General features: G+C 36.8%; 1 protein-coding gene across 1 annotated transcript; it reads right to left on the reverse strand.

Annotated features, from left to right (window-relative positions):
- Nucleotides 1-200: 200 nt before the first annotated feature.
- On the reverse strand, nt 201-1,220 carry LOC109255710 (olfactory receptor 4K15). The gene has a single exon (XM_019430496.1). It carries the CDS (start codon nt 1,173-1,175, stop codon nt 201-203), a length of 975 nt encoding a protein of 324 aa, XP_019286041.1. The 5' UTR covers nt 1,176-1,220.
- Nucleotides 1,221-18,868: the final 17,648 nt, after the last annotated feature.

Genomic DNA, 18,868 nt, shown 5'->3' on the forward strand with positions numbered 1-18,868 from the left:
AGGAAATAGAAACAAAAAATCACACAATAAAGGAAGAGAATTTAAATATCAGTAAGGTCCTTTATCTGGCTTTTTGTTCTTATCATTATTCTTTCATTCAAGTTAACCCTTCCCCTGGTCAAAATGATCTGCTTGAACATCATAGGGATTCCGTTTGTAATTGCTGAGAGAGGAGGCTACAGTAGATACAGTTGTGAAGTTTACTTTGTTTCCAGAAAAAGAACATTTCTTATGGCTGCAGAAACCTGGCCAAACTTCAGATACCGACTCTTCAGTTTTAACATAGCTGCCTTCATTTCTTTGTTCCTTAGAGTGTAGATAATTGGGTTTAAAATAGGAGTAAAGATTGTGTAGAACACAGCAAGGACTTTGTCAACAGAATAACTGCTGAAGGGCCACACATAGATGAAGATGCATGGTCCAAAGAATAGGGTGACCACAGTGACATGGGCAGTCAACGTGGAACGGGCCTTTGCCATGCTAGCAGAGGAGCGTTTCCTGACTGTGATAAGTATCACAGTGTAGGAGACAACCAAGAGGAGAAAGGAACTCATAGAAAGAAAGCCACTATCTGCAACTATAAGTAGGCTGACAACGTAAGTGTCAATGCATGCCAGCTTGGTCACTAAAGGGAGGTCACAGAAAAAACTATCTACCTGATTAGGGCCACAAAAAGGCAAGTTAATTGTAAATGCCAACTGGCTAGTAGTATGGATAAAACCCACAAGCCAGGAGATGAGAACAAGAATAATACACACACGGTGACTCATGATTGTCATGTAGTGGAGAGGTTTGCATATAGCAACATAACGGTCATAAGCCATGGATACAAGGAGCACCATTTCACTGCCAGTGAAAAGGTGAACAAAGAAAATCTGGGCCAAACAGGCATCAAAAGAAATAGTCTTCTGCTCAACCAGAAAGTCTGCAATCATTTTGGGTGTAGCAAAAGAGGCAACACATATATCTACAAAAGAGAGGTTTGCAAGCAGGAAGTACATGGGGGTGTGAAGGTGAGAATCTGTGGTTACAGTGAGGATGATAAGAAAGTTTCCCAGCAGTATTGCTAGGTAAAGTAGTGAAAATATGACAAACAAGAAAGGTTGGAGCTCCTGGGAATTAGAGAGTCCCAGCAACACAAACTCTGTCACCCGGGAATGATTTGTCTCATTCATTGACTTGGTAGGAACTTGTCTTGCTACCTGAATAGAAGAGAGACAGAGATCAATCAGTGGGTTTCATTTCCCAGTTCTGCTCCCTTCCTTATGGATTCAAATTTCTACTTATGTTTATATATCTGAATTTTCATATATCATTTCATAATTAAAAATTATATAGATAGCATAACAGCAATACTAAAGAGGGATGGAGGAGAGAGTCATTGAGGGGATATTTGACATTGGTATATTCAGTTACATGAATTTGAGGAATGTAGTTTACTTTACAAATGAAATTGGAAATCTGAAATGTTTTTCTTGATATTATAGAAATCCAGTCTAAGAAACTACAGAAACAAAATCTGAATCTTTTTTTCTACAATAAATGATATAACCATTTTTTAAATGACTGACACAGAGGAAGATAATTTCACAATGTTGACCCCAAAAGTTAGACACAAAGCCCGTGTACTGTATGAACCTATTTAAATAAAGTTAAAAAATAGGCTAAACTTATCTATGGTATTAAAAAAGCTCCTGTGGTCATTATCCTAGAAGGGAATAGGGACAGGAAGATGATGGGAAGGGCTTCTGAAGTGCTGGTAATGTTGTCTTGAGGTGAAAATGTTTGCTTTGTGAAAACTTACAAGATATGAAATTCTCTTTGGTGTACTTTTGTGCTTATTTTATTAATAAAAAATAAACCAGGAGATAAAGAGACACCATTACATTTGTGTAAGAGCTCAATAGGCAGACCCATTGCCTTGAGTGACTAGATCTTACTCCCTCCTCTATTCATTTACAAATTACATGACAGTACAAAACCTAGTTAAAAACCAAATGTCTAGAGCTGTGACTTAGCTCTTCCTGGAGTTCTCTTATATGAAGGAAACTAGTGCATTTGTTCTCAATTATTCCCTGATATTATTTCACTAATCTCAGATATTGCTGTTAATGACTATAGGCATATTTTTGAATTATGGTTGACATTTCATTTGATTTGGTGGGGCTTTAAAAAATTAGTTATATTGCATAATAGTATTCATAGTAAGAAATTCAGACCATGAAAAAAAAGTTTCTTCTTTTCCACTCAGTTAATCTACTTTGTTTTATCAGCACTTTTCCCTATTGCTTTTTTTTTTACTTTTTATTTTTGCTTTTATAAGAAAAGCAAACTTGGAACTACCTACCTGAAAGCAAACTACCTAGAACTTGGAAACATTATATAGTGAATAAGAAAAATAAAAGGTGAAATTTAAAGAAGTATCTCCCTCTACATCTAAATCAGGCGTTTGGAAGAAAGTGTCTTTTATTGATTTCTAATTATCTGTATTTTTGATATTAATATCTTCTTAGACCTAATTTGCAAATTGCCTAGTGTTTCCTTGAGTTTCATGGAGGATTTACACATAAGGACAGAGCCTGTGATGAATAATTTTAACTCCCAAAAACCACATTCAGGGACTCACTCCTATATTTCAAATCTCCAGTTTTCTAGAAAATTCCCCCCAAGTAATTAAGTCACGTATCATCACTGATTATATAAGACTACAACTTTAAGAATTTCAGAAGAGATTAACAGCAGTCTGAAGTCAGAGCAAGCTGGAAGTAAAATTATACAATGGAATAAGTTTGTCTTTGAGAAGCCACTACATTCTCCTCAGTACATTTCTCCCTTCCTCATCATTTCTTGGTAGCCTGTTTTTAACTTAACTTCAGGCACACACCATGGCTTGTTGTCCCTGGAAAACAGCCTGACCCACAGATTTCTTGACCCAAATACTGTATTGAATGCCTAGAAGAAGGAAAGGAAATGATATCCAACAAGACCAACTAATTAGGGGTTCATATGTGTCCTGTCAGGAGCAACAAAGCCTCAAATTAAGCACAGGAAATGATTCTCCCAGGGAGGTGTTCTAGAGATACAGCAGAAACAGGTAGCAGAGAAGACTTCTAGTTCCTTAGGAATAAAACCCATAATCCATTTATGTGAGAAAATCACAGGAATCATACCGATAAATCTTCAGCAAAGCACTGTTGTTTCATCAGCAATGGCTTCTTAGGGGCCCAGAAAAAGAAAAGACCCTGTTTTCCATGGAGGAAAATACTAGGCAAATTGATTCAGTCAAGAACTGGGTTTCTTAACATAAAAAAACCAAAATGATGAGCAACAGAAACTCTAAATAAATGCACTTTCAACATAAATTCTTCTGCTATAAATGCATTCTAGGGGCACCTGGGTGCTCAGTTAAGTGTCTGACTCTTGGTTTCAACTCAGGTCTTGATCTCATGATTTCGTAAGTTCCAGCCCTACTTTGGGCTCTGTGCTGACAGTGCAGAGCCTGCTTGGGATTCTCTCTCTCTCCCTCTCTCTCTGCCCCTCCCCTGCTGCCTCTCTCTCTCTCTCAAAATAAACTTTAACAAAATACAAAGAAAATGAATTCTTTTTTAGTTCATTTGCTATGTAAGTGTGTAAATGCCCCTTTGCTCAGGGCACTGTGCTTTGCACTAGTGATAGAGCAGTTAGGTTTGTAAGGTGCCTCTTCTGAGATCATTTACCAATATTTATCTCTTGTTTATTTAGAGAAGTTGGTGAGTCCTCATTTTCCTTCACTCACTATACATTTCTTTTTAGATGAAATGGACTGTCTTTTACACCAAATAAAATGGCTGTAATGTGGTGAAAATGTAAAGCTATTAAAAAAAAACTGTTAAATTTAAAGCTGTATAACTGAGCAGATTATTTAGCCTTTCAGGGCTCATTATCCTCAAATATTAAATATGGGAACATTATTATTCTAAAGAGACACTGAAAATGTTTCTTAATTACACAAATGATAAATCTTTTTTTTCTTTTTTTTCTCTTTCCCCCAACTTAAAAATATATAATTAATTGCTCCTCACAATCACCATGAAGCTCTTTCTGCCCACTGGTCCTGTCTCTGTCCTTTAATGAAAACACCTTTTACACCAAAAAAGTCTAAAGAATTCTTTCTTGAGCATTTGCTACATGGCCCCACATCATGTATGCACCATGCAGTGTTTAAGCATTAAAATATATTGACATGCACGGCAAACATTTCTGATTCCATAGAGTTGATATTGTAGTGGAAGGGAGCAGAAAATCCAGCTGGGAGAAAAGCAGGTAGGTACACCTTACACCAGCAAAGACATTTTATAAAGCAATAAATATGCTCTTAAAAATGGATCGACTTGGTTTAAGTGCACAAGGTGATAACCAAGGGCATTATGTGAAAAGTTTTTTAACTTTCAAATAGTTGCTTAAAATATGAAGTAGGACTTTTTCCTACTGAAATAGAAACTTACGAGCAAGAATTAACATCAAACTAAGTTTTTTGAGAAAGGTGCCTATTTCTTCCTCAAAAGTTATCACAACGCTTGCCATATATTTTGTGTTCAATAAATATTCACAGTAAAGTAATCAATGGACTGTGTCATAAATACCAATTATATATGTGCATGAGTGTGTAAGTTTTTTTATCAGTTGCAGATATGGTTGACAACATCTAATTGAGCTTTTCCATTTTATTGGATGGCTCTTCTGAGAAAGTTCAACAATCTTGAGAAATTACAACTTCATGTGGCTATCAAATGTTTGCAAAAGTAGTTTTTATCAATTTCTCCATTTGAAAATACTCTGAACAAGTGTATGGAGAAATCTTTAATCAATTGTAATGACTAAAAATACATAAATGTTCTTAATAATGTATTGTTTCAGATCAGACTAAGTATTTTCTGATAATTTTACATACTCAAAGATAGCATTCATCCAAGATTGATTCATCCAAGATTGAGTTTCTAATTAGTAGATGTGTTACTATAAAGACCAATCTTTCATTTCTTGTACTATTTGAAAGTAAATTAATACATGCATACAGAGTTGTACTAGGTGTGCTAGGTTGTACTGGGTGACCCTCAGGTCCCTCCTTTCTGAAATTCTGTCAAATAAATCTTTTCCTACTACTTCCATCTTGGATAATATGACTGGTGGATTAAGTGAAGTAAGTAGGAGTATTGTTTACAGAGGCCAGCAAGTTTTCTCAGATAAAAATACATCTTTCACAAGCTTTCCAGCATTACTACTCCCTTTCCCCTCCCTCTCTAAATCCAGATCAGAGATATAACAGTCACTGTGGAGACAAATGCTGGTGCGTGGTGTTTGTAAAGATACTGACAAAGTGCTTTCACTTACCTAAGATGAAATGGGAAGTGTGGATATATCCTGTAATTTATAGTCAGTAATGCTTAGTAAGAATTTAATTGTTACTTCCACATATCCTAAGAAAGTACACCTGGCTCTTAAAAATGAATCATAAAGTTTCATTTTAAATAAGAAGGAAATAGACTCAGGATGTCCATAGCCAGGATAGACTGTCTTCATAGATGTGAGAGAGGGCAAGATGCAGTAGTATTTGAATTTATGTCCAAAGTAGCTGGAAGAGTACTTGGAGCAGTCAGGAATCTAAGAGGCAAAGAAGTAGACAAAAAGGAAGAAAGGCTAAAACAAAATCTTCTGGTTCACAGTTTTGCAAATAATTTAACCTAACTTTAGCTATCTTGCTTATATTTTCAGTACAGTACACTAGATGATTACAAATAGAGACCTGTAGAAATCAATACCAATTATATGTAACTAAAAATCACATGAAAAGTATTATTTCTTAGTCTCCATTGCACTTCAAGTATAGAATATTTACCCACATATATTAGGAAAATGCTTTTTTTTTTCAACTTAAGCTCATCAGGTCCATAAGTATGGATGAAATTCTTCAGAGATTTAAACATTGTTCATAAATGGAAGTTTCAACAACTTAATCTACAACATTTCATTTAAGTTTTCTTTTAAATATCAGCAAGAATATTTTTACAAAGTATCACTTATAATACAGTATTTATTATATGATTTGGGGTCTGTAAACAGAGGTAGTGGAAATATTGCATCATTTTATCAAAACCATGTTTAGGGAATATTTAGGCTTTTTCTTCCCTTTGTCTTAATTCTCCTTCATTCAAAGTGTAGATAAGTTTTTTCCCTGTTTCTCAGGGATGTGTTATAAATGATCATGAAGTAATTGAATCAAACATTTTGTATAATAGCAATATAATGGATTTACCATAGTATTAATAATGTTTTAAAAGACAGTAATCACGTATGGGCTCTCCTCCTTTTTTTTCACAAGTAGGATATATATCAAGCAGGATATTTTAATTTTCATGTTACTTATATTTATATGTTCTAGTCATGAATTAACAAAGAACATACTAAATTATAATATTTCAAATAGCCTAAAGTCCAAATTAATAGATTATGTCCAAAGATACTGTAGACTATAAGAGAAATATTAACCTGAGTTATAGAAAGTGTTCAAATTTTAACTCTCAATGAGTAACTTCACGATTTGAGGCAAATCACCTACCCTTCACCGTGCTCCATTTCTCTTCAAAAAAGGAGGGAAAAAATCTCCCTCATAATTCTAATATTCTCTAATTCTCTGGGTTTTGAAAGCATGGCACCCCTCCAAAAGCTAATTCAATGATAAAATTACAAAAGGTTGTGTTGAAATAAAAGTATGTTAAATTAAAAGGGTAAACCCATTCTGGTTTCAGGAAAGTGATATGGCCATCAGTCACTACTCAGAGTTAGGATATGTGGACAGTTAATAGGCAAAGTGGACATAGAATATTCAAAGATTAATTGAAAGGGTGAGGGCTAGTTTTCTCTGTTCTCTGTTGTGACTGGAATTAGGAGGCTACCGAACAACAGTGCTCTTCTTATCCTTATATTGCACCAACTGGGAAAACAACATTCTTCAGGATCCACTGGATGGGGTGTGAATGTAAGGAACCCATGTCTTTCCATACTTTAATCTCTATCATTTATACTTTGAAGTATCCTCAGCACATAGATACAAGAAAAGCCATCAAAATAGTTAGAAGCTAACTACCAATTTAATGTCACTGGATTGCAGTGATCAAGAGACCCAGAAGAGAGTTGTAATAATAGAAATCACCTTCATTAGGACTAATTACATAAGAGAGTTTGTTTGCACACAAGAGTTACACTGCATCACCTTGAGAATTTTGCAAATGGAGAAATGGAGAAAGTTGCAGGACTGCTGGAAATACTTTGTCCTGTTGGAGAAAATGTAACATGGTGGAAAGAAAAGCAATGAATAATTTTATTGGTTATTCCTTTCTGCTTCAGGAGAACTTTAGAACAAGGGCTTCCAGGAGTCTCAAAAATTGATGAAAAGATATTTGTGCCTTTGCATGGTACATAGCAGTGCAAGGTCTTGGTATTTTAATAGTTCTAGAAGAGCCACATGCTTGGTTTCCAGAGCAAGCATTCTAGGGTAGAGCACCGAGAGCTGTTTTACAGTATAAACACTACATCCTACAGATTAGGAAGAAGTAAGTGAAGGGACTTAAAGCCCCTTGTGAGATTAAAGTAATCTCACAAAAATTTGAATTTTTTTAGTTGAAATTTTTAGAAAAAAAATGCTGTTGAGTTAAGCTCTGATTTTCTCTTTCCATGAGGTTAGTTTATATTCAAGGACAATATAAAAGAATAAAGAAAGAGTTTTCTTCGTACTCTCACATAGAATCTTGATGCTAACGTGAACACTAGAAATGAGCTAGATGGGTTGAATGAATTCTTGAGGAGTTAGTTATTTGACTGAGATTGTACTGCCCAGTTTGGAGACATATCTTCTAATCCTTTGTCTAATACCTTTCCTGCTCTACCTTGATTCATTTTCCACAGGTTGGAACATTTTGAATTTATGATTAGAGCCAAGCTGAAGTTTCATCTCTTCCCATATACGTGAATTTAGAGTACTCCTAAATGTCTCTTTGACCAGTACTTCCAGTACCCTTCCTGGATACCTGTTCTTTCCAGTACTCTTTTCATGTATATAATCTCTAAAAATCTGTTTTTTGGATTTTCTTTTCTCCTTAGGGTGTCCTGCTGGGAGATTTAATAGATTGAAATAACTTTACATATTTATAAGAAAAAGCCTAAGAGTAAACCACCTCTAATTCTAAGATTTAGAGTATGTACCACAAATTTAATATCTGCAAAATTAACTTGTTTTCTTTCACAGTAAATTCCAACTCTGCTTATGTGATCATTATATTCTGAAACATCCAGGCTTAAATCATCAATATGATAGATGATGTCTACTTCTTTCATATCCCTATATTTAGTTCCAAAATTTATTGTATATGGGATCATACTGTTTATATAGTTTTTTTTAATGCTTATTTTCTCTGAACATGAATCATGAACATTTTAGCTGGTTGTTACATATAACTGGTAAACTTGATTTTAAATGGTTGCATTATGTTCCAATTTATAAATAAAATAATTATTCCTACATTGTAGAAAATATAAAGTATTTTTTCCCAGTTGACAATAAGTGTGATTGATTGATTCATGGATTTAAAGTTTATTCATTTTGTGAGAGAGAGAAACAGAGCACATACAGGCAGAGAGGGGCCGAAAGAGAGGGAATGAGAGAGAATCTCAAGCAGGCTCTACACTGCTGGTGCAGAGCCCAACACAGGACTTGAACTCATGAACTACAAGATCATGACTTGAGCTGAAACCAAGAGTTGAACACTCAACCGACTAAGCCACCCAGATGACCCAAATGTAAGTGTGATTTAATATAACTAATATAAAAGTCATCTTGAAAAATCCTAATTGCCTTTCAGGACAAGTTTTTGAAGGTAAAAATACTGGAATCAAGACTTTGAACACTTACGAGTCTCAATTAATACCCAAAACTCCAGATGAACTATACAGTTCATCACCACAAGAAGTTCCCCTGGTATTTGATCACATACCCCTTCCAAAAACCCCTAGCAACCATTAACGTGTTCTCTGGGTCTATAAATGTTCCTTTTCCAAAGCATCATATGTTTAGTGTATACAGTATGTAGCCTTTTCAACTATCTTCTTTCATTTAGTGATATGCATTTAAGATTTGTCTATTTTGTTGAATGCATTAGAAAATCATTCTTTTATATTATGGTATAGTATTCCATTGTATGTATGTACCTCAGCTCATTTTTCCATTTATCTATTAGAGGGCATCTTACTTGCTTCTTTTTTGTGTGTTTTGGTGATGATGAATAATATTTACATTTCTGGAAACATTCATGTGCAGGTTTATGTGTGTGTATATAGTTTTTCAATCAGTTGGGAAATCTAACTTGGTAACAAGAAATGTTTACCTCCGTTAATTATAAGGCTCGGATATTGGCACAAATAGATTAGGATTGTTACATCTTCTTGATGTATTGAGCTCTTTAACATTAGGACATATCTATCTGTAGTCTTGGTAATATTCATTGACCCAAAGTCTTCAGAATCAAATATTGATGTAATAACTGCCTCAGTTCCCTTATTAATTACTGTTTGCATTATCTTTCATCCATTTGTTTACTTTGAAGCTATGTCTTTAAAGTTGATTCCTTGTAGACAGCAAAAAGTTGGGTCTTCCTCCTGCTTCATTCTGCCAATATCAGACTTTTAGTAGAGTCCTTAGATCACTTACAGGTAATTTAATAATTTAAATTGTTCTACATCTACCATCTTGCTATTTTTTTTCTATTTTACCTATTTTTGCTCCTTTTCCCACTTTTCCTGCTCTCTGTTGGGTTTTTTCCCACAGTATCTCATTTCATTTCCATTCTTCATTTTATTTTATTTTTTAAAATTCTTTAACCTTTATTTTCCATTTTATTAATCTATATTGTAGCATTTTACAATATAAATAGTATTCCTTTTTATATTTAAACTTTTTATTCAAAATATTTGTTAAATGTTGTATCATTTTTTAGAAAATAACTAAAATAAATTTTCTTAACCAAATATACTTTTGGGGTTAAGATGACAGAGTAGTAAGGGACCCTGGGCTTGTTTCATCCCTCAAACACAACTAGATCTATATCAAACCATTTTGAACACCTAAGAAATTGATCTGAGTGAGGATTAACAGAACAATCTGCATAATTTGAGGGAGAGAACATGGCAGACACACAGTGAAAAGAGGTGAATTGGGGACAGAAGAGCCGTGGTGCCAGCGAGGGATAGGAGCCCTTTTCATGGAGAGGAGAAAGAGAGCAGGGACATTGAGCAGTGCCTTGTGTTCACACAAGAAAAGCATTCCCACTGAAAATGAGAGGAGAAAAAAAAAAAAAAAGAAAAGTGAAAGCACACTCAGGGAATTGCACAAGAAAACTATTCTCCGAAACCATTGATGGCAAAAAAGTAGAGGGTTTCAATATCAACAGTCTAAAGTTTCCAAGCACAGTCTAAAGTTTCCAAGCTCAGTGCCTGTCAGTGCTCTGGGAAGGAAAAAGGTCAGAGCCCTAGGAGTGGGCAGCGTGGTCTGAGGATCCCCTGGATCTCCTGAGAAGAAGCAGTTCCCCTGCTTAGAGTACATTCAGTGGAGGTGATTTGGCCTCTCCTTAGGCAAAAGACTGGCAGACACCATATAGCTGCTCCAGTCACTGGTTTAGGAACAAAGATGCTGACTGAAGGCAGCAAATGCTGATGCCAGCTATGTATTGCAATTTACCATAAACTGAGGTGCTGCCACTGTGCAATTGTGCAAACGTTTACTGGGACAAGCCAGTACTGGCCACAATGCAGGGAGACCCTCCTCCAGAGGATCAACGTAGATCTGAGCCATGGGAGGTCTCTGAAGTATTGGGTTTTGAAACATAGCCATGCCTGAGATAACACCCTAGCAGACAGACAGCTCAGGCACATATGAGGCGGGGCAGGGGGAGGTGGTGGGTGAGGGGGTGGTGGCTGACATAAGCCAGAGATTCAGGAAGTGTATGTGCATCTGTGAGGGCAAGAACTTCCTGCATTAGAGACTAGAGAGGAAGGTGAAGCCATTTTAACCATTAAGCCATCAACACTGATGACCCCAGTGAGCTAAACAGTACCACCAAGTGAAGAACTGAGACATTAAAACAAGCCCAGCCCCCTGTGCCCTTCAGTCACATCTCCACTAGGGCAAGTAAGCCTGAGAATCAGAGCTGAATGCTCCTCCCCCAAAAGACCATCAAAAATTCCCTCCATGCACTAAGGCAACTGATCATAGAATGCTGCAAAACTCCAGGTCTAGGGGAAATAGAATCTAGCTTCATTTGGGTTTTTACTTTCTTTCTTCATTTGTTTGTTTGTTGCTGCTATTTTGCTCTTTTGTTGGAGTTTTGTGGATACAGAGCAAAATTTTTTCTATTTTTAAAATTTTTAAAAAGTTTATTTTGAGACACTAAGAGAGTGCAAGTGGGGGAGGGGCAGCGATACAGTGAGAGAGAATCCCAAGCAGGCTCCATGTTATTGGAGCAGAGCCTGACACAGAGCTTGATCCCACGAACTGTGAGATCATGACCTGAGCCAAGATCAAGACTCAGACACTTAATCAGCTGAGCTGCCCGGCACCCCTATTTTTTTTTTTTATTAAGTTTCTTTTCTCTTTTATTTCTCTTAACAAGCAGACCAAAACACAACTAGGATCCAGCTTCCTTATTTGATTTTTTAAATTTTTATTTTGTTATTTTCTCCTCCAAAATGACAAAAATGAGGAATTCATCCCAAAGGAAGGAAGAGAAAGGAGAAAAAAAAATGAAGGCCAGGGATTTAATCAATACATTTATAAATAAGATGTCTGAACCAGATTTTAAAATAGCAATTATAAGAATTCTATCTGGGCTTTAAAAAACAAAAACAAAAAAGAAGACACTAGAGAATCCCTTATTGCAGAGATAAAAGACCTAAAATCTAGTCAGGCTGAAATTAAAAATGTTGTAACCAAGATGCAAACCCAAATGGATGCCGTTAAAAAAAAAAAAAAGGAATGATGAAGCAGAGGAGAAAAATCAGTGACCTAGAAGATAAAATTATTGAAAATAAGCTGAAAAGAAGATAAAGATAACTGAAAATTAAGGTAGATTTAAGGAACTCAGCAACATATGAAAAAAAAATAACATTCTTATAGGAATACCAGAAGATGAAGAGAGAGAAGGGGCAGGTTTATGTGAACAAACTATAGTTAAAAATTCCCTTAATCTGAGGAAGGACATAGACATCAAAATCCCACAAGCACATAGAACTCCCATTAAATTCAACAAAAGCTGGCCATCATCAACACATATCATAGTCAAATTCTCAAAATACACAGACAAGGAACTAATCCTGAAAGCAGCAAAGGAAAAAAGTCCTTAACATACACAGGAAGACAGATCAGGTTCACAGCAGATCTGTCCACAGAAACTTGGCAGGCCAGTAGTGGCAAGATATATTCAACATGCTGAATGGGAAGAATATGCAGCCAAGAATTCTTTATGCAGCAAGGTTGTCATTCAGAATAGAAGGAGAGATAAAGAGTTTCCAAGACAGACAAAAACTAAAAGAGTTCATGACCACTAAACCAGCCCTGCAAGAAATATTAAGGGGGACTCTTTGAGTGGTGAGGGAAAAAAAAGACCCAAAGCAGCAAAGACTAGAAAGGACTAGAGAACATCACCAGACACACCAACTCTACAGGTAACACAATGGCACTAATATATTTTCCAGTAATCACCCTGAATGCAAATGGACTAAACCATCTAATCAAAAGACAATGGGTATCAGAATGGATAAAAAAAACCAAGACCCATCTATATGATGCCTACAGGAGACTCACTTTAAACCTAAATACATCCGCATATAGTAAGTGACAGGATAGAGAAACTCTGTCATGCTAATGGACTTCAAAAGAAAGGCAGAGTAGGGGCGCCTGGGTGGCTCAGTCGGTTAAATGTCTGACTTTGGCTCAGGTCATGATCTCATGGTTTGTGGGTTCGAGCCCCATGTCGGGCTCTGTGTTGACAGCTTGGAGCCTGGAGCCTACTTTGGATTCTGTGCCTCCCTCTCTCTGCTCCCTTCCCACTCCTACTCTGTCTCTTTCTCTCAAAAATAAATAAATGTTGAAAAAAATTAGAAAAGAAAGGCAGAGTAGCCATGCCATTTCTTCCAGGTTGTCCAATTTGTTGGCATATAGCTTTCCATCATATTTTCTTATAGTTGTTTGTATTTCTGTGGTGTTGGTTGTGATTTCTCATCTTTCATTTGTGATTTTATTGATTTGGGTCCTTTCTCTTTTTGACAAATCTGACTAGGTGTTTATCACTTTTAATAATTTCTTTTCAAAGAACCATCTCCTGATTTCATTGGTCTGAATTTTTTTTTTAGTTTCTATGTAATTTATTTCTGCTGTCACCCTTATTATTTCCCTCCTTCTGCTAGCTTTAGGCTTCATTTCTTCTATTTCTACCTCTTTTAAGTGTAAGATTAGGTTGTTTTTTGGAATTTTCTTGCTTTCTGAGGTAGGTTTGTATTGTTAAATAATTCCTTCTTAGGACCCCTTTTGCTGCATCCTAAAGGTTTTGGACTATTGTGTTTTCATTTTCAGTTGTGTTCGTGTTTGTTTTTTTAATTTCTTTGATTTCCTTGTTGAACCATTCACTGTTCAGTAACATATTTTTAACCCCCATGTATTTGTGGTCTTTCCAATTTTTTTCTTATGGTTGAATTCAAGTTTCATAGCATTATGGACTGAAAATATGCATGGTATGATCTCAGGCTTTTTGTACTAATTCAGATTTGATTTGTGAACTAGTATTTGTACTATGGTGGAGAGTGTCCCATATGCACTTAAAAGAATGTGTATTCTGTTGCTTTAGGATAGAATCTTCTGAATAAATCCATTAAGTCCATCTGGCCCAGTGAGTCATTCAAATCCATTGTTTCCTTGTTGATTATCTGCTTACCTGATCTTTCAATTGATGGAAGTGTGATGTTAAAATTCCCTACTATTATTGTATTATTATTAATGAGTTCCTTTATGTTTGTTATTGTTTTATATATTTGGGTGTTTCAGTCAGTTAAAAGTATGACTCTTGAACTTAGCTCAAGTCATGTTATTATGGTTTGTGGGATCAAACCCCATATCGGGAACTGTGCTAACAGCACAGATCCTGCTTGGGATTCTCTCTCTCCATCTCTGCCCCTCCCACACTTGTGTGCTGTCTCTGTCTCTCTCTCTCTCTCTCTCTCTCTCTCTCTCTCTCTCTCTCTTTCTCTCTCTCAAAATAAATAAATAAACTTAAAAAAAATCTAGGGGTACCTGGGTGGTTCAGTTGGTTAAGTGTCCAACTTTGGCTCAGGTCATAATTTCAAGGTTTGTGAGTTTAAGCCCTGCCTCAGGCTCTGTGCTGAGAGCCCCAAACCTGGAGCCCACTTTGGATTCTGTGTCTCCCTTTCTCTCTGCTCCCCCCCTGCTCATGTTCTGTCTTTCTCTCTCTCTCCTTCAAAAATAAATAAACATTCAAAAAAAAATCAAAAAACTTTAAAGAAGTCTAGTTTCTTTGATATAAGTATTGTTTCTCTGGCTTTATTTTGCATGATAAATGTTTCTCCATCCCCTCACTTTCAATCTTCAGGTATCTTTAGGTCTAAAATGAGGCTTTTATAGGCAGCATATAGATGGGTGTTGTTTTTATATCCACTCTGATGCCTTGTGTATTTTCTTGAAATAATTTAGTCCATTTATATTCAGAGAAATTATTGAAAGATATGTATTTAGTGCCATTTTATTACCTGTTCTGTCATTGTTTCTGAAGATGTTCTCTGTTTTTTGTTTTGTTGTGTTTGTTTGTTTTCTGGTCTTTGCCACTTTTGGTCTCTTCCACTCAGAGAGTTGCCTTTAATATTTCTTGTAGGGCTGGTTTAGTGGTCATGAACTCCTTTAGTTTTTGTTTGGGAAACTATCTCTCATTTTATCTGAATGATAACCTTGTTAGATAGATTATTCTTGGCTGCAGATTTTTCTCATTCACTACTTTGAATATCTCATGCCACTCCCTCTGGCTTGCCAAGTTTCTGTTGAAAAATCTCTAGCCTTATGGGTCTTCCCTTGTGACTTAGGGCCTTCTTTTTTCTTGCTGCTTTTCAGATTTTTTTGTTATCACTATATTTTGCAAATTTAATTACAGTATGTCTTGGTGTTGACCTGCTTTAGTTGATTTTTAATAGGAGTTCTCTGTGCCTTCTGGAATTGGATGTCTGTTTCCTTCCCCAGATTAGGGAAGCTTTCAAGTATTATTTCCTCAATAAATTTTCTTCCCCCTTTTCTCTCTTTTTTTTTACTCTGGGACTCCTATAATATGAATGCTATTTTGTTTCATGGAGTCACTGAATTCCCTAAGTCTATTTTCAAGTTCCATAATTCTTCTTTATTTTGTTTAGCTTCATTGCTTTCCGTTGTTTTATCTTCTATAGAAATACCATTTATTTGTTCCTCTGCTTCTTCCAGGCTTGTGTTGATTGCATTGTCTGTTTCCAGTCTCATTTATTGCATTTTTCGTTTCTGACTGGTTGGTTTTTAACTCTTTTATCTCTGCAGTAAGACCTTCCCTGAAGTCTTCCATCCTTTTCTCAATCCCAGTGAGTATCCTTAGGATTATTGCTTTAAATTCTCCATCAGGCATGTTACTTGTATCTGTTTCACCTAGGTTTCTGGCTGTCACCTTATCTTGTTTTTACATCTGGGATGAATTCCTCCAACTTGGCATTTTGTTCAAGTCTCTGACTTCTTCTCTGTGTTAGACAAGCCCATTATATTTCCTGCTCCTGAGAGTAATGGCCTTATCAAGAAGAGGTCATATAGTGTCCAGGTCCTGGTGCTTTAGTGAGTGTCTCTATCTTGGCTTCTCTGTCCTTCAGGACAGTAGTCTGCAGAGGCATTCCTTACCTGCTGTGAACAATGTTTGTTTTTTTTTCAGAATGTGTCGAGTTTTAGGTAGGTGTGCTCTGGTCTGCTCTGGCCTGATGCTACTTCCACTAGAACTGAAGCCCTGCAGAACTCTCTAGCCAGGAGACATGGTATGGGCAGAGGTTTCTGCTCGTCCTATGGGGAAGGGACCTGCTGCACTGACACTGAGGCAAGCTTGACCAAGAAGGGCAGTACTGCTAGAGTGCAAGGGTGTGGGACCTGAAGTACACAGGTTAGGAGACCAGTATGGGCTTTGTGCTGCTTACTGCAGCTGGCTCTGTGTTTATGCCGAGAGGCAGAGGAGGGGAAATGACACTGGGCAGTTCCTTTGTTCCCAGACAGGTGTCTCCTGTAAATGCTGCCTTTCAGGGACACTCTCTGATAAGAGCAAATAATCTCCTTTCTATGTGCCTGAGGTGCTCTTCATTTTGTGGTTTCCACACTGTTGGCCCCTAGATTGTTTTCCTGTTTTCTCTCCAGGAGCAACACATGCCCTCTGGACTCTATCACAGCCCAGCCTGCTGACTTAAAATTCCAGTCTTTAGAGACATGTGATTGGGCAGGGGCCTGTGCTGTTCTGGCAGAGGGCCCTGCCACACTGGGAATTAAATAAACTTCACTGAAAAGAGAATTTTTGACAGAGTGCAGGGGCATAAGACTTGGTGCAAGCAGGCTAGGCAGTCAGTTATGGGCCTGAGCTGCCCTTTGCAAGTGGCTCTGCTGTTTCAGCTGAGGGGCAGGGGAGGAAAATGGTGCCTGCAAGCTCCTTTGGCCCCAGAGAGGTGTCTCCATGCATGCTGCCTCTCAGGGATGTACTCCAAGAAGAGCGAATAATCTCTCCCTGTGTGCCCCAGGTGTTCTTCAGATCCCCTTTTTCACACCATTTGCCCCTGGGTCATTTCCCTGCCTTCTGTCCAGGATTAGGGAAGTACCTTCAGGGCTCTTCCCAACCAAGCCCACAGACCTTTAAAACTCCAGTCCTCAAGCCCTGCTGGTTGCAAGAGCTCACTAAATTTCAGCCCCTCTCATTTTACAGCCAAAGGCTTTGGAAAAATGTTCTCCTTGTACTTTCCTCTCTGTACTCCTTTCTCACCTTTCTCAGCAACCAGGGCTCCCCTCCACAGCACCTGCGACCCATTTCTTCCCCAAACCAAGCGTCTACACTCCCTATCTTTTCTTTCATGTGGCTTCTCCTTTTAGTTGTAGAGTTTGTTCTGTCAGTCTTCGGGTTGATTTGTGATGTATTTAGAATGATTTGATAGTCATCTGATTGTGTTCATAGGCCACGCTGAGCCTAGGGTCTTCACCATCTTCTCTGCCTCCAAGTTCTTTATATCTTCAATATCAACCCCTTATCAGATATATCATTTGCGAATATCTTCTGTTCAGTATTTTTGTATATGGTTTAAGAAAGTGGTCCAGCTTCATTCTTTTGCTTGTAGCTGTTCAGTTTTCCCCAATATTATTTATTGAAGAGCCTGTCTTTTTCGCATTGCACCTTCTTCTCCTTTGTCAAAGATTAATTGACCTTATAAGTGTGAGTTTATTTCCAGGCCCTATATTTTGTTATATTGGTGTGTGTGTCTCTCTCTCTCTCTCTCTCTCTCTCTCTCTCTCTCTGTCTCTCTCTCTCCCTGTCTCTCTTTTTGCCAGTTCCGTATTGTTTTGATTACTACAGCTTTGTAATATATCTTGAAATCTGGGCTCGTGAGACTGCCAGTTTCATTCTTCTTTTTCAAGATTGCTTTGGCTATTTGGGGTTGTTTGTGGCTCCATAGAAATTTTAGGATTGTTTGTTCTAGCTCTGAAAAATGCTGGTGATATTTTGATAGGAATTACATTAAGTGTGTAAATTGCTTTGGGTATTATAGACATTTTAACAATATTTGTTCTTCTAATCCATGAGCACAGAATGTCTTTCTATTTCTTTGTGTTGTCTTCAATTTTTTTCATCACTGTTTTATAGCTTTCAGAGTACATGTCTTTCACCTCTTTGGTTAAGTTTATTCCTAGATATTTTATTGGTTTTGGTGTACTTGTAAATGGGGTTGTTTTCTTAATTTCACTTTCTGTTGTTTCATTATTAGTATATAGGAATGCAACAAATTTCCATACATTGATTTTGTATCCTTGAACATTACTGAATTTATTTCTCAGTTTTAGTAGTTTCTTGGTAGAGTCGTTCATGTTTTCTTTATATAATTATCAGTTTGTCTGCAAATAGTGAAAGTTTTACTCCATCCTTGCCAATTTGGGTGCCTTATATTTCTTTTTCTTGTCTGCTTACTGTGGCTAGGACTTTCTGTAACATGTTGAATAAAAGCAGTGATAGTGGACATCCCTGTCTTGTTCCTGACTACAGAAGAAAAGCTCTCAGTTTTTCCCCATTAAGGATGATATTAGCTTTGTTTTGTTTTGTTTTTGTTTTTGTTTTTGTTTGTATATGGCCTTTATGATGTCGAGGTATGTTTCCTCTAACACTACTTTGTTGAGTGTTTTTATAATGAATGGATGTTGCACTTTGTCAAATGCTTTTTTTCCTGCATCTGTTGAAAGGATCATACAGTTTTTATCCTTTTGTTGATTGATTTATGAATATTGAACCACCCTTGTGTCCCAGGAATAAACCCCATTTGATTGTGTTGAATGATTTTTTTAATATATCATTGCATTTGGTTTGTTAATATTTTATGGAGAATTTCTGCATATAAGTTCATAAAAGATACAGGTCTTTAGTTGTTTTTCTGGTGGGAGGTCTTTATCTGATTTGGTTACCAGGGTAATTCTGACCTCATAGAATGAATTTGGAAGGTTTCCTTTCTCTTCTATTTTTTGGAATATCTTGAGAGTAGG

The sequence above is a fragment of the Panthera pardus genome, unplaced genomic scaffold (genome assembly GCF_024362965.1).
Source record: "Panthera pardus isolate Hobbes unplaced genomic scaffold, ASM2436296v1 HiC_scaffold_24, whole genome shotgun sequence".
Taxonomy (NCBI): Eukaryota; Metazoa; Chordata; class Mammalia; order Carnivora; family Felidae; genus Panthera; species Panthera pardus.